The sequence below is a fragment of the Hetaerina americana genome, unplaced genomic scaffold (assembly GCF_022747635.1).
Source record: "Hetaerina americana unplaced genomic scaffold, ioHetAmer1.1.p SCAF_7, whole genome shotgun sequence".
Taxonomy (NCBI): Eukaryota; Metazoa; Arthropoda; class Insecta; order Odonata; family Calopterygidae; genus Hetaerina; species Hetaerina americana.
Window position 1 is genome coordinate 38,291,309 of NW_027287316.1, and position 16,206 is coordinate 38,307,514.

The 16,206-nt window shown below is 37.9% G+C and overlaps 1 protein-coding gene and 4 non-coding genes across 5 annotated transcripts; 4 read left to right on the forward strand and 1 right to left on the reverse strand.

Moving 5' to 3' along the window:
- Positions 1–866: 866 nt before the first annotated feature.
- LOC139696639 (CLIP domain-containing serine protease B9-like) lies at positions 867–15,849 on the forward strand. The gene is made up of 5 exons (XM_071595448.1): positions 867–1,302; positions 7,672–7,843; positions 9,947–10,023; positions 10,907–11,068; positions 15,563–15,849. The coding sequence occupies exons 1-5, from the start codon at positions 867–869 to the stop codon at positions 15,847–15,849; spliced, it is 1,134 nt and encodes a 377-aa protein (XP_071451549.1).
- On the reverse strand, positions 1,892–1,964 carry TRNAK-UUU (transfer RNA lysine (anticodon UUU)). Its single transcript has one exon. It is a non-coding gene; the product is annotated as a tRNA-Lys (tRNA).
- TRNAK-UUU (transfer RNA lysine (anticodon UUU)) lies at positions 2,606–2,678 on the forward strand. The gene has a single exon. It is a non-coding gene; the product is annotated as a tRNA-Lys (tRNA).
- On the forward strand, positions 13,114–13,186 carry TRNAK-UUU (transfer RNA lysine (anticodon UUU)). The gene has a single exon. It is a non-coding gene; the product is annotated as a tRNA-Lys (tRNA).
- TRNAK-UUU (transfer RNA lysine (anticodon UUU)) lies at positions 13,717–13,789 on the forward strand. Its single transcript has one exon. It is a non-coding gene; the product is annotated as a tRNA-Lys (tRNA).
- Positions 15,850–16,206: the final 357 nt, after the last annotated feature.

The window sequence follows — 16,206 nt, forward strand, 5'->3', positions numbered from 1 at the left end:
ATGTTTCGACAAAATTTGCCAAATTTGAAATCAAATGACTCAAACAGGCGCTCATCCTCTTTGAAACTTATGAAATATAAAATTCACCATTGGGATCACGATGGGATCGCCTTTTCCATGTCGAAGTATATTTTACCCATGTTTACAGTGAGACCTGGAGATTCATGCCACACGCCAAGGTCCGAAGTCGGAGTTTGTTTGGAGGTGAGGAAATGTTCGACTCTTGTCGTCTTGCTTAGGAGTAAACCTCTGATGCCGTCTACGATAAGCTATCTCAGGGGTTGCCAGTGTGGTATAGATGGCCGGAAACCCCTAGTGTGCTGTCCTCAGAGGAGAGAAGGTGAGCAAAAATACTGTTTAAGGAGATTTTTTGTTACTTATTCATAGGACGATAGTCCTATGAATAAAAGTAGTGTATGATAGTGTAGATGGTGGTTCTTAAATTAAATTTCGTATGGGTAAAGATAATATCTGTTCGATACTAATTAGTTCTTGAATAACTCACTATTTTGAACTTACCGACTTGTTTAAGTCTAGTCCTCAAATTAACGATCACAACTTTGTCAAAGTTAGAAAAAATTACGGTTGTAAAAAAATAAAAGTTGCATGACATTAAACAAAATCAATACTGTGCCGATCCATAATAACATTTATTATTTGGCAATGATGCCCAGAGTCCTGCATTATGTCGAAGCATGCACATATAACAGCTCATCCAAGTATGTTAAAATTAACTTATGTTTTAATACCTTAACTACTCTTCTAAGGTAAATGTTTCATTATTAACGGTCTTAAGGGGCTGATTCCCTTGCATCCCTTGCCGAACCCTCCCCCTTCCAATGAGTTGCAATTGCAGTAGCAATAATATGCTGCTCATTCTAGACGGTTCGCCGGAACCTTGCGTCACCCCGGACAGGCGAGGGGGGGAATGCGTGGAGTTAAGGCGCTGTCCCTACCTCTTGGGTCCGCTGACCAACAACTCCCACCCCTCCGAATCGCTGCTGAGGGTCCTCCGGTCCAAGTGCAGAGACGGGTCCTTGGAGCCCTTGGTGTGCTGCCCTTCGGCCGCGGGCGGTGCCGCCCCATCCGTTCAGCCTCCGGAGGCCGGAGGGGGAGAGGTGTCAGGAGGTGGGGGAGAGAAGGAGGTCAAGGGAAAGGGCAAGTGGACGGTGAGGTTCCATCGGAACGTGGGCCTGCTAAGGAGGGACATCTGCGGGCCACTAGCGCTGGACGACGTGGAGGATTTCTTCCAACTCAAGCTGTACCGATTTCCCTGGATGGCGTTGATCTCCTTCGAATACGGTAAGCTTACATAACTCGTACTAATTGCGATAGGATGTCCATTAACCGCGGTCACCTTTTTTCGATCGTATCTAACGCCCTTCGTCTACATACTCTTAAATACCGCATCATCATTGCCACTTAACATTTACAGGATTTGAATTATTTCCGTCAGGATGCAGTTTTTTATGACTCATTCTCATTCCTCCCTACGAAGAAAGGACATTTTTTGTGTTTGCCGAGCAACACTCGGGTGATTTTCATCAAACAATTAGTGAAAAGTCTTTCTTTGAGTGTGACGTATAACATTGACATCCGAAAATGCATTTTTCTTTACCTATTAGAAAATAAATACTGGTATCCTTGGAGTTTTTTTTTGCGTTGACAGTTTCAGTTTTTGTGACGGTTCATATTTCTTCCAAATAATGAAAAATACTTCGGCGATGCGCTGATGCCCAATAAAATTTGGCCTTCACTATGAAATCCTTCTGGTGCAACACTCATTTTTCAAATTTCTGACGAAATCTCTCGCAGGTAGATGTCAGGAACTGAGTCGCATGCCTAGCATAATACCACACTCGGTGTGACCAAAGAAAACTGCAAAAATATTCGCCCGAACAGGGACTTGAACCCTGGACCCTTAGGTTAAAAGCCTAATGCTCTACCGACTGAGCTATCCGGGCTCCGTTGGAATGTGGTAGAGGGCCATTATATTATTTAGTTGTAAATGACGCTATCTAAAACTTGATCCTTCACCGGGAGGGGAGGACGGGGGATTACGTTACATTTTACGTTAAAAACCTGCTCACTCCTCTGTGCTGTTTGAGGTACTAATAATGTGACAATCATATTTTTATCAATTTCAATCAAAATGTATAAAGAGTTTTATGTGCATATCCACTGTCTTAATCTCAATAGGTGTATAGCTTTCCTCTTCCCTTCACTCCGCTCCCTCGTTTATTATTTATAGCCTATAAACGCATTAATAAATTGTACTATTGTTGTCAAGTTAACATGAAGTGAATAATATTTGAGTTTTATTTGCAAAAATTAGCCAAATCAATGCACTGTAGTGGAGAGTTCAACTCGTTGAATTAATCAGAACAGCACGTAATTGAGTCTGTAGTACACTGGGCATATAGTTGATCAATGACGAATTTATGAGTTATCATTTCGCTTCCCATATTTCTTTCAGGCAGCTCTCCCACATATTGTCTAATATTTGCTACCGAACTAACAAATAGTTATTATAACTTAAGTCACTTTCCGGTGGTGAAATTTTTACTCCATATTGTAATTTCTTCCTACGTGAATGTTCGTAGGAGCCCGGGTAGCTCAGTCGGTAGAGCATTAGACTTTTAATCTAAGGGTCCAGGGTTCAAGTCCCTGTTCGGGCGTTGCAAATTTTTTGCAGTTTCTATTTGGAAGCACAAGTAACAAATTCTATGGATCCTAATACGTACAAATGTGGAGAATTTTTGGAAATATCGAGTTGTGGTGTCTATTTCCTAAGAAGCTAACTTTTACGAATGCTGACAGTTTTAAGTTTTTGGAAAATGTTTGACAACGATAGCAATATTGGAATACTTTATTTATGACACAAAAATACACACTAATAATAAAAATATGGAACTTTCGGAACGCATGATTCATCCGGTATGGATAAGTAAATATACTGCATTGGATGTAAAGAAAAAGCAGTTTCGGAGCAAAGAAATAACTTTATGTGACAAAAAACGATTGATAGAATCTTATTCTCCAGCAAGATCATTTTTCTTCTTCACTTCTTCGGAATATTCGTCTAAACATTACGAACTGTAGGGGCTATGTTCAGCAAGATATATGGCCCATGAAGCTTTTCAGTACATCACTGTGGAAATTTTCCTGGGCTAAACGAAATCCTAAGTTAACTTCATTCGTACGCCATAATTTTAAATGCATTATTTGTATTTTTTATATTGATGTCCCAATTGCACCAAGTTTTCTCTGAATAACCAGTCCAGGATAATAACATGCTTAATTATCCCGAGTGCTAACTTATCCCAATTTATTGGAATAAAATATTTGATATTTCTTCCTCAGTATCATATCTTACTCTTTGCCCGGTCATTCATATCGCCAGCCAAATGGACTGCTATCATTCCATTTTTCTTCATTCAAAAGGAATACTATATCCGTTAAATCCCCTTTCACCTCAGCAATGTTAGCAAGAAATGCATGCTCATAAATATGTAACAATATATTTATGTTTTAAATGTGTAGACAAATTGACGAGGGTTGTATTTGTAAAACTTCATATTCTTAATATAATATGCATATAATTGTAATATAAGTCAGTCCCGATTTTTGTTTAATAGGTTATCATATCAAAGGCAATACAGTTATGTTCTGGTAGGTAACAATTCCAAATATGGTAATTTATAGTACATCATTATTTTGGGGGAAAAAGGGCTACCGGAGTTCACCCCTGCTCACACCCACCTTTCAGACTGCGGTCAGAATGCATTCATACTCGTATAAGGAACAAAATAGGACGAATTAGATTATTAGGATCATTTTAAAATCTACCTTAATGTGCAATTATATTTGAAGATCCCTGAATTTCTTTTTGATTCTTTATGTCGAATCTCACTTGAAAAACTTTAGTCTTTGACACATATTCAATTTTAAAATTATGAAAGTGTTTAAGTGCGAAGCCTTGTTTAGATCCTTCCCTATTTTCCGGGTTCATTGAAAGCTCTATATATATATATATATATATATATATATATATATATATATATATATATATATATATATAGATATATATATTTGAATAATATTTATTTAGCGCCATTTCTAGGTGTCTTAGCAGGTCTGATGAGGTACTACGACACTGTTTGGTGTGCTTTTCCCCTCCAATGATTTTGCACCTGCCCATAGTAATGTCGTTTCTTCCTCGCAGGCGAATTCGGAAGCTCTTGCCACACGCCCGACTTCGCCATAGGGCACTGCATCCGATTCCGGAACTGTCCCACCTTGTTTCGGGAGCTCCGGAAAAAACCACAGAACGTGACCACGAGGGAATTCTTGAACCCATACGACTGCGGACAGGACTCCAGCGCTTGGGGCACTCTCTATTGCTGTCCTTTTTACACAAAAGGTAGGGTAGGTTAAGGGTAAAAAATTTACGGGTGCCTATGATATGACATTTTACGGAATTTTGAGAAAAGCTTTGCATATTTTGCTATGTATCCATAGCCGCCCTTTCATGAGTTAATATTTACGTATTTGACTCTCTTAGTTGATCCGACTATGTAATTTGAATGATTCTTTGATGACATGAATTACTACTTTTGAATCCCTGTTAAAAAATATATTTTTTAAACTAACTAATATCTCCTGATTATGAATCCCCGTCATCACTCTCCCTGCGTATATTCCTTGCCCCATTGTTATCCTCACCAATGTAGGGTCAATGCAGTATTAGTCAATTGAACATTAGAAAAACCGCATTTCCTTCTGTATAGAATTACAGCCGATAGGATTATGATGTGAACTTTCAACTGTTTCACGAGAAAATATTCCTACTTTTCTCACTCCTAGCAGGAACAATCTGATAAATCATGAGTACGTATTATGGGGGATTGAATCAAAATACAGGGACGAAGATGGGGTAAAAAAATAAATCAACTAAAGGAAAAGTTCTAAAATCTCTCAGAATGGGTCTAAATAATACTTAAATGTCAATTTGCAATTTTCCTTAAGCTAAATAAGCGCCTATGCCATGTACGAGTATCTCTCTTCGTATCTGTATTAACTATGCACATTATAATGCTCGTTCGTGCGGGTGTCCAGAACATCAGCATCGAGGGGTTTAACTGTAAAGAGGAAGGAGGAGAAGAACAAAAAAGACGCGTGAAATGAAAAAAATTGGAATTCAAAATGTTTTTTGGTAATCCGGGTGGAGAAGCGGGTAGCACCGGGCTTTCTAGATACCCGAGTCTCGGTGGATGAGACTCAGGCATTTAAAAGCGCGCTCACCCGCATTTTGGTTTCGACAGCACTATTTGGAATATTTTGTGAGAGATGAGGTCATTTGTCCCTTTTAGCCCTTTCTCTTCATAAAATCCTGCTGACAGGAAGTGCTGGAGAAAAACTGCCCAGTGATTTAACAATGATATCCACTAGCTATGTCTTCCTGAAAAAGAGCGAAAGGTTTACGAAAACTTCCATCTTCCAACAAATCCCGTAAGCATTTGTTTATTTTACAATGTTTCTCTTAAGAAGTCGACCTCTCTTACTTTGAGGCTCTTATCTGATTTTCTTCTGCTAAATAGAGCTTGGGTTTATATTCTCGACGATTTGAACTCGCGTAGTTTCTATGTAATTACGATTTTCATCCTCTATGGGGGAGAATGATCAATTTTCCGCGTCGTTGACTTCATGTTCACCCGGTCGGCGGTTTAACCTGTCAGTTAATTTGCTAGCATGGTCTGCCATACCTTACAGTAACGCAGCACGAAGATCCTGCTATTTTCGTAAAATATATTGCTAAAGGCTAAAATATTTCTTTAAAAGTCCAGATTCAGGATTTTAAGCTAAGCTGAAGGGGTTTATAACCCCAAGAAAGTTCCAAAACCCAAATACTCAACCATCACATTTATAAACGGTATTTTTGAAAATTCTAAGGCAAGCATAATGAAATATACAAAGTTTTTATGGCTTCGCACCATTTGAAATTTATTCTCAGCAACGAGAGAACAAATTAGATAAATGCGAATATGGACAAGGCTTACTGTATCAATTACGGTGGGGAATTATGACGGATTAAGATCTAACCTAGCGGCGTGATTGGCGTATTGGGTAGAGAGTTTAGATGTGGACCCAAATCTGGGCGGTATCCCGCGAAACCCCCGCCGTTTCATTGACTGGATACCAAATCTTCCTGAAGCACCACATATGACAAATGGGAAAGAAACTGGATTCCACCAACCACAGGCTCCAGTAACAGCTGATTTCAACTTTCTCATAGGAAACCGACCCATTGTACTGAATGAAGTTTATGGTAGGAAATAGAAATATTCCCCAAAGTGACGCCGTAATCAGTTAGCGTTCATCCTTCATGTCATCTTGTAGAAACTGTTGATGAAAAATGTTTATTTTTAACTCATGAAAAAGAATTTAAATCTTAAGTAAACATATCTCTTCATCACCGCTCTCTATCCCTCTCCGTTAATTGCATTAACAGTGGGGCTTAAGAGCGTTAATGATAGATAAATGATTAATATTTCATTTTGCCTTGCAAATTAACCCCATTGCAACCAGCCTTATTAATTTGAAGATGATTGAAGATAAATTGTATAGAGCGCATTAATAGGTATTATTTCCTCGTGATTAAGAAGATATTTTCAGATATTTTTTCCCAAAGAGGGTTTCCAGGTGCCAATTGGGGGCCAAGAATTTATCTTCTACGGAAATTCATTCCAATGTGCTGCCACAGTCATCAACGAACGTTACCTGTTGACGTCCGGAGCTTGCCTGAACGGTTTGCCAATTAAACCGTAAGTACTCCTGAGGGCTTATACTAGTACAATAAGTTTCATTTAGCATTTAGGTAAAGAGGTACTGAGAATCATCAATTATAGGAAAGAGAGGAGAGAAAATGATTGTTGAATTCAGATAATCAGTTTGGATACAGAAAGATGAAAGACACACGTGATGCCAATAGCATTTATAAAGAGAAGCATAGAATACAGTCAGGATGTATTTGCCTGTTTCGTAGATTTCAAGAAGGCGTTCCGCAGAGTGAATTAATTGGAAATAATGAGTGTACGGGGTCTGTTCATAAGGTTCCCGAGCTTTTTGAATAGCGCGCCTCCAGTTGGTTATTTATTGATTCGCTTGAAGGCGTTGTGTCCGCGAAAACTTCCCAAATAACCGCCTGCAATCACTTTGTCGAGATCTTATTTTGTTGATTGGTTGCGGCCGTTTCTGTGAAGAGGTGTTCGTAGAGTGTGGAAAAAAATAGGATCCACGGGAATGAGCTCTTTGAAGAGCAGCATTTTTCCGTGAAGTAATTCGTTAAACTCTGCAAATATTTCACGGAAACTTTTGAATTGATAAATTAGGCTAATGGTGAGGATTATATGACCTGTACCTATTCGTTTGGAGTGATTTAGCCGGTTCAAAAATGGAAGGAAATCAGTGAAAGACGACGAGCGTTCCGTAAGACCATCAACGTCGACTGATGACCCCCACATCAAGAAATTGAAAAATCTGGTTCGTACAAATCGACGTCTGGCTGTCAGGGTACTTGCATAAAAGTGTGGTATCTCAATTGGTTCGTGCTACGAAATTCTGACTTAAAAATTGTGGATTATGCATCATTATGCATTATTATGCATCCAGCCACCGCCAAATTCGTGCTTCGTCCGACGACAGCGGACCAGAAACAACATCGAGTTCAAGCTTGTCAGGAACTGTTAAATCGAGCTGAAGAGGATGAAAACCTCTTCCCCAAGGTCACAACAGGTGATAATATAGCAGACAGCAACAAGAGACAACAGGTGATAAGCAGACAGTATTCCAAAGAAACTGCGGGAGATGCCGCAACAGTAACTTTTAACGGAGTCATCCGCTAATGTGCATTTCAATGCAACAATTTCAGAGTGTAAAAATCATTCGCCTTGAAGTGGCTAAAGCACTCGACCGGATATTGAGGGATCTGGGTTCAAGTCCCAGTCAAGGCGAATTATTTTTACGCTCTGAAATTGTTGCATTGGGAAGCAGACAGTATATTGATATGACATCGAAACAAAAGTGCAAATTTCACAATGGATTGGAAGCTCGACAATTCGCTCGAATATCAAGTTGATGTTGACTGTTTGTTTCGATTCAAAGGGGATTGCGCATCACAAATATCTACCTAAAGGTTAGAGAGTCAACACGGAGTACTGCCTGGGGGTTATGAAACACCTAAGAGAGAGAATCAAGTGGAGACGGCCCAAACTTTGGAGGACTGGTTTTTTTCATCACGACAATGCTCCGGCTGATTCGTCTCTCAGAACTCATGAGTTTTTAGCCAAAAAGAAAACCGCTGTACTTATCCACTCACCCGACCTGGCCCCGTGTGACTCTTTGCTATTCCAAAAACTAAAGACCTAGCTCAAAGAAAAAAGATTTGCCACCATTCCAGGCACAGAGAAAAATTCGACGGAGGAGCTTATGAGGATTCTGGAAGAAGCGTTCCAGGATTGTTTCAAAAAGTAGAAATACCGTTGGGTTAGGTGTATACGTTGGGGAGGAGACTAATTTGAAGGGGATCATGACCAATAATTTGTCAGTAAAGTTTATTTTTTTAAATGAAAAAGTTCGAGACCTATTTAAACAGGCCTCGTATTGCAGAAAATAGGGGTTAACAAGGGGGATAGACGACTTAACCACACCCTGTACATTCCAAAGACTGCTCTGATGGGAGTGGGGGATGGAAAGATGGGAAGGGCAGTGGCAGAGGAGTAATGCATGGTTGTCCATTATCACCTGTGATGTTCAAGGTATTATGTGGAGAAAATTATTAAAGAGGCATGAGAGGAACTGGAGATAAGAATGAAAGTCGGCAGGGAATTAATAAAATCAGTTTTGTTTGCTGATGACCAAGCTTCAGTTTGTCAGTCAGCCAAGGGATTGCAAGAATTTCTGAGTGAATTGGAAATTCAGTGCGATAGATATAGGATAAGAATAAATGTAAATAAAACAAAGTTTATGCGGTTTTCCAGAAAGAGAAAGGCTAAGTTGAAATTTTAAATAGTAGGACAAAAACTAGTACAGGTGAAAACAGTTTACGTATTTCGGAAGTGTTTTGGATCAAAATGTTCAAAGTAGAATGTAGTAGGGACATAAAGAGAAGAATTTCGCCAGGCAAAAAAGCTTTCACAAGTAGGAGGGTGTGGATGGCTGGGACGTTAATTAGGGATGTTGATAAAAGACTCGTCAAAAACTTCAATATGGAACTCGGTGTCTTACCGTCATGGTCGTTGAAGAAGGACGATAAGTGTAAATTGGAAGCTCTTGAAGGGGAAAGTGATAGAGGGGAAAACGTTGGGCAAATAAGGTAGGGATAGGAATAGGATGGGCACGGACTCTTGGACGGAATTGAGAAATGAAATATGCAGGCTTAAAGAAGGGTTTATTGTAGTGTTGGCTGTCAGGTTGAGTGTTGTTAGGAGAGGCAAGTAAATGCATCGCTGTGCCGATTTATTATAGGCTGTGTCCATCTAAATCCCAGCTATGGTAAAATATCATATTAATAATTAATGGAAAGGTACTCCTTAAAACAAGAGAAGGCAGAAAAAATGATTTAATGCCGGAAAATGATTGCCTTCCTGGTTAATAATTTGTTACATGATATTTTTAATATTATGTTTTCTGTGTAATATTTTATTATCAGAATAAAATTATAAAATTAATAGCTAAATAATGGGGAAGAAAAAATACATGATATATATAAAAAAAACATAATTATAATATCCGGCCAAAGTAATTTATATTGTGCAGTGTGATGTCCTTTTATATCTGAAACGTAAAATGGGAAATATTTTGCACATCAATTACAAGCTGAAAAATGAAGAAAACCATGTTGGGATACTTGAATGAAACATGAATAATATAAAAATTACCTTTTCAGGACCAAAGTGAGAATTGGCGAGCATGACACCATGAAAGACGATGACTGCGGTGTGGTCAGCGATAATTTCAACAGAAGTGAGTAAACTTTGTCTATTTATTTTGGGATGGAAGTTTAGTAAATCTAATCTTTAGAAATTTATGGGAAATAATAATTGCACATTTAGTAATTTTGTGCATACATGAAAATAATAGAAAAATATCCGATGTCTTAGGGTCATGTCTAGCCTATTTGTTGTATGTAGGGTAGTATCTATATTCCCGATTGTTTATGGAAGCATTCATTTTAAATTTTTATTCTCTCCGTAATTTTTCTCTGCTGGATAAATTTCAAGCTACACCCACATTTTCTCACTTTTTTATGTTAATATTTCCGTGCCGCTTGAAATATTGCAAAAAATCACAAGAATTTTATTTTAACCAATGAAACTAATTAATCAACAGTTCTTCAATAGATGTAAAGTGAATAACGTACAAGACTATCATCTCATATAAAATTCGATCGGAAACAATGTTTTTGTATCAATAGTTTTTTTTCTTTATACACAAGTTTGTTAAAGCCACACCAAATGCTTTCTCTATACAGAAGTTTATCAAAATAATTTAAATGTAGTGGAGCGGAATAATGTCATATTTTAATTTTATTTGCCCCTCTGAAAAAGAAAGCGGGCAAAATAGCCATAGTTCTCGAGTTGCTAACTGAAATGCTTAAAATCCTTAAAATGCTTAAAAATGCTTAAAAATCCTCTGTGAAAGTTGCCCGTGGTAGAGTTGAAGCTACCACTAGATACTAAGTTTCATGATTCTTACTTTGGCTCTCTTTAATAATGAGTGTATTTCTTTCCTATTGGGCTAGCATCGATTCCCTTAAAATACACGTAATTTACGTCAATGCCTCAATGACTTCACATCTCTTACCATTTTATTGCTCTAATACGTTTCCCTTGAATTTCGTCGGCAGTTATATTCCCAGAAGCTCATTTTTGGGACGAGGAGATATGTGCTCCTAGCCCGGAGGACATTCCAATTGAAGAAATCATTATTCACCCCGATCTCAGCCGAGAGACTCCACAGAATGACATTGCATTGGTGCGCCTTGAAAAACCACTGAACTTCCGAGATTGTAAGTGGCTTCATAGGATAGTTTCATTATTTCTTTGCTTTTCAGACTCGCATTATTAGCGCGTTCATTTCCTTCCGTATCTCGTGCCTTCCTTCCGTCTGCGAATCAATAAATATCAACTCAACAGGCTGCCTCTCAGTATCTTGAACAATCTCTTCTACCACTGCCTACTTGAACTGTTCAGTTTGCCAGTAACGTGCAGGGAGGCTCTCACCAAGTGGTGTTGTTGATGAAGCGTAGGGTTATCAGAATTACTTTCGAAATATTTATTTTATTTTTCCAATTTTTCCCGATTTTAGAAGAAATTCTTCTGTTAAATAATAAAGCTCATGTGGTTAGAATGAATGTGTGCGGTATAAATCCCTGGGAAGCAGATCCTTCATTATCTGTCCAAAGTTTGCACGAACATTCGAATATGATAGGAAGATTATTGTTATTTGAAAATGATACTGATGGGTTGTAATTATTTACACACGGAATTGCGATATTACTCTCCAATGGCACAAGTGTTTTCTCCGATAATAGTATTTTATTATTTAATTTTTATTTAAGACACTGGTTAAAAGTACTGTGCATAAAAATTGTCCTATTTTAAAGCTACCGCCTATTTATTTCGGGAATCCTGTTCATCGTAACAATTAATATTTAAGTATGAGAGGTCTTTTAATCTATGATCTTTACTGTGAATCAGTTTTGCTGTTGGTACTTCATTTAAAATTTGAGTAGAAAAAGCATAGGAAATATAATTAAATTGTATTACTGCTATTGCTGTTGTAAAAGTAAACTTCATGGTATTAGAAGGAATGTAGGACATGATAGTCAACTTTTTGGTGATTCCAACGCCTGATATCTTTTGAAATATTTTAAACAAAAGCAAAGAAAATTCTATGCATGAGCACACAAATTTTACGGCAGGAATCGAAATATACCCAAAGGTATTATAATTATAGCTCTTTTTTGTATCAACTCGGAGACTTTAAAGTGAGCCCTAGGCTCTTAACTTGTCTTGTATCCACGAAAAATTATAGTCTCGTAATATATTCGGGTGATATCAGGTGATATATAAATAATTAAAAATATGATATAACTAAAACTTCTGCGGCAAGGTCGGATAGTTCAGTTGACAGAGTAATAGACTTCTAGTCTGAGGGTTAAGGGTTCAGGTCCCTGCTGTTGTGTTTAAACGTCTTTCAGAAACTAAATGATCTCATGATGGATCTCACGTCGAATTGTATTACATTTTGATCCATTCGTTTCTTTTTGCACAGTGCTTTCCCTATAAAACTATACTTAGCATTTTACGTTAAAACCCTGTTCACTCCTTTGTGCTGTTTGAGGTACACATAATGTGACAATCATATTTTTATCGATTTCAATCAAATGTAGAAAGAGTTTTATGTGCATATTCACTATTTTAATCTCAATAGGTGTATAGCTTTCCTCTTCCCTTCATCCCGCTCCCTCGTTTATTATTGATAGTCTAAAAACGCATTAATAAATTGTATTATTGTTGCGTAGTTAACATGAAGTGAATAATAATTGAGTTTTTTGCAGATCGGAGGCTTTCGCAGCTGTTCAGAGATGCAGAGGTGGTTCTCGGGTTAGACTGCGTGAGAGACATTTTTGGCTCAACGTTTCCCTCCCGTTGCAGGAGAGAAACTTCGCTCCTGAAGACGCTCCCTGCAACGGGAGGGAAACGTCGAGCCAAAAATGTCTCTCACGCAGTCTAACCCGAGAACCACCTCTGCAATTGAGTTTTTTATCGCACAAAATTAGCCAAATAATATACTGCAGTGGAGAGTTCAACTCGTTGAACTAATATGAACAGCACGTAATTGAGTCTGTAGTACACTGGGCATATAGTTGATCAATGACGAATTTATGAGTTATCATTTCGCTTCCCATATTTCTTTCAGGCAGCTCTCCCGCATATTGTCTAATATTTGGAACTAAATTAACAAATAGTTATTATGACTTAAGTCACTTTCCGGTAGTGAAATTTTTACTCCATATCGTAATTTCTTCCTACGTGAATGTTCGTAGGAGCCCGGGTAGCTCAGTCGGTAGAGCATTAGACTTTTAATCTAAGGGTCCAGGGTTCAAGTCCCTGTTCGGGCGTTGGAAGTTTTTTGCAGTTTCTATTTGGAAGCCCAAGTAACAAATTCTATAGATCCTAATACATACAAATGTGGAGAATTTTTGGAAATATCGAGCTGTGGGGTGTATTTCCTGATAAGCTAACTTTTACGAATGTTGATAGTTTTAAGTTTTTAGAAAAAGTTTGAAAACAATAGCAGTATTGGAATACTTTATTAATGACATGTATGATTAATTATTATCAATGTATGATTCATTCGGTATGGTTTCTACTGCATTGGATGTAAAGAAAAAGCAGTTTCGGACCAATGAAATAATTTTACTGTGACAAAAAACGATTGATAGAATCTTATTCTCTAGCGAGATCATTTGATCAATGACGAATTTATGAGTTATCATTTCGCTTCTCATATTTCTTCCAAGCAGCTCTCCCGCATATTGTCTAATATTTGACACCAAATTAACAAATAGTTATTATAGCTTAATTCACTTTCCGGTAGTGAAATTTTTACTTCATATTGTAATTTCTTCCTACGTGAATGTTCGTAGGAGCCCGGGTAGCTCAGTCGGTAGAGCATTAGACTTTTAATCTAAGGGTCCAGGGTTCAAGTCCCTGTTCGGGCGTTCATATTTTTATTCGGAAATAATTACTTTATGTTGCACTTTTCAACGCATTTATTTTCATGGATTAATTTCTTTTATTCAATTATTTTACGATTGGTGTATACGCCGATACTCATACATTCATTCGCCATAGACACGTTAAGAGTTAGGACATGTCCGCATTGAGTTGTGTTGTGAACAAGTAACGTTTATATGCCCGGTGTGTATTTGCAAAATACTTCTAATGGTCAAATTGTGCTTTTGTTTTTACTTTTATGATCAGTATCCACGTGCTCTTATCACTGATAACATCTGAATACACTGCCGATCAGTCTAGTGAGAATCAATGACTTTGAAAACGTAATTAATTCGATTTCAAATGAGTCTATGATAATTTTTCATTTCTTAAGAAGCTACTGAAATCCACCCACATAGGCATTCCACATTAATTCTTATTCACGGTATACATTCTCGGACTTACATATTCTGAATTGAATATATCAATCATATTGAGTAAGATACCTATTCAAATAACAAATCCCTATACTACCCTGATTTTTTTATTACTCATATTCCCTGTGTATGCTTAGTCCACCCTTTTTTCCTGGAGGATGACTTTAATTTTAATCTTCAAAAATTCTTATTGATCCAATACATTTTCGGCTATCAGCTGGGGTTAAATTCTGCTTAGGGTGTGACTTTTGAACCCTCACTTGATCATAATATTCATAGCTAAATATAATAAGCATTGTTACTTTGATATGTTTATTTCCTCTTACGATAAAACTTTGATTTTGCAATAATTAGATCTATTTTTTGTGAAACTATCTGATTTTTGCAATTTTTCATTCCATTGTAATCATGACAACTGCAATACTTGTATTTTCATTGATCTAGCAATAAAACCGCCCTTTTGTCCGACAGCAACGGTCAGGCCAATGTGCCTTCCAGTTGGAGAAGAAAAACAGTACACATCTCTGACGAGAAAAATGTTGACAATCTCATCTTGGAGCCAGCACGGAAATTTTGGTGAGTCATTGTGATAATAAAATGCGGAATATTGTATTAAAATATAAATATTATTTAATACAATCCTTGCATTGGGAAATGTAAATCCCTGAGAATATACGTCCGGTCTGTTTTTGCGAAATATTTCACGCCATTCAAATAACTGTTCATAATTATTTGGTTAATTCTTTAATGCATCCTTCATGAAGTTTTGAATCTCCTGATCCGCTTTCTTTCAGTTTAGATTAAGGCCGAAGTCAGATTTCACTTCAGAACATCCCCCTCCCTCGTTCATTTTGACCCAACTATTCACATAAGCTCGAAAAAAATTTTTCATATTCAAAGGATATAAATATTCTGCATTAATTACTCCATGAAAAAATAATATATTACGTTCATTGTCTTGAAAGTGAGAGGATCATAGATTCTGACCGGAGAAATATGAGCTTAAACCAGGGTCGTGCAGCTAAGCATAAAAGCCCTGCTGTGTTGTTTTATGAGGATCATATTTATTCGGGAAGCTATGGGGAATAAAGCTCATGGTTTGTCCTCACATGAACGTTTCATTGCGCGCATTTGGAGGAGGTGAGCTGAACTACATATTATTAATCAAACTTAGGGATGATAGTTACGGCCGGATTTATGAAATTTCCAATCACAGATGAAAATTATATTTAATTCGGGTTTGAAGAAAAATTCTCCAAAAGACATAATTACTTGTGATATATGTATGTACATCGGAAAATATCCAAATGTTAATGGTAATCAAACATAATTGCGTGGTAGGTTACAACATCTGGTCGAACACTGGAATCGTGGTGGAGCCCGGTGCCTGCAAGTCAGTGAAGAACGTCACCGATTCGAAGCAGTTCTGCATGGACGAATCCTTCAGTTTGTTCTACTGCAACATGCTGCGTGGCGAGCCGGCCATGAGGGTCCAAATGTTCCGCGGAAGCCTCAAATACGTCCAGTTGGGAGTTTCGGCGTTCCCTGGAAACTGTAGGGATAGGAATTCCATCTACACTCGCGTCGAACCTTTTATGGTGTGGATCCTGGACAACATGAGGCCATGAATCCTCGCCCGCCTTGGAATTCGCCCGACAACTGGGATGAATGTGAAATAACCCGTTGTGTTTTATCGTGTGGAGAAGTGACGTCATCGGGAGATTTATTCTCCATTTGCTATTTTCCAGCAACAGTCTCGTCCACGCATTGCTCATGGCAAAACTGCTGGCTTACTGCACCATGCCATAGTGGGGACGCTGCTCAAATAGAGCGCGGGAGGTTTATTGGGGTGGAATGTGCCAAGTAAGAAGATTGGTTCATCATCATTATAATTTCTTCTCTCCCGTGTGTGTCATTTTTGGTTCATGATCAGTTGGTCTATTTGTATTTATCGGCCGAAGTTTTTTATATGCATCATGCATTGC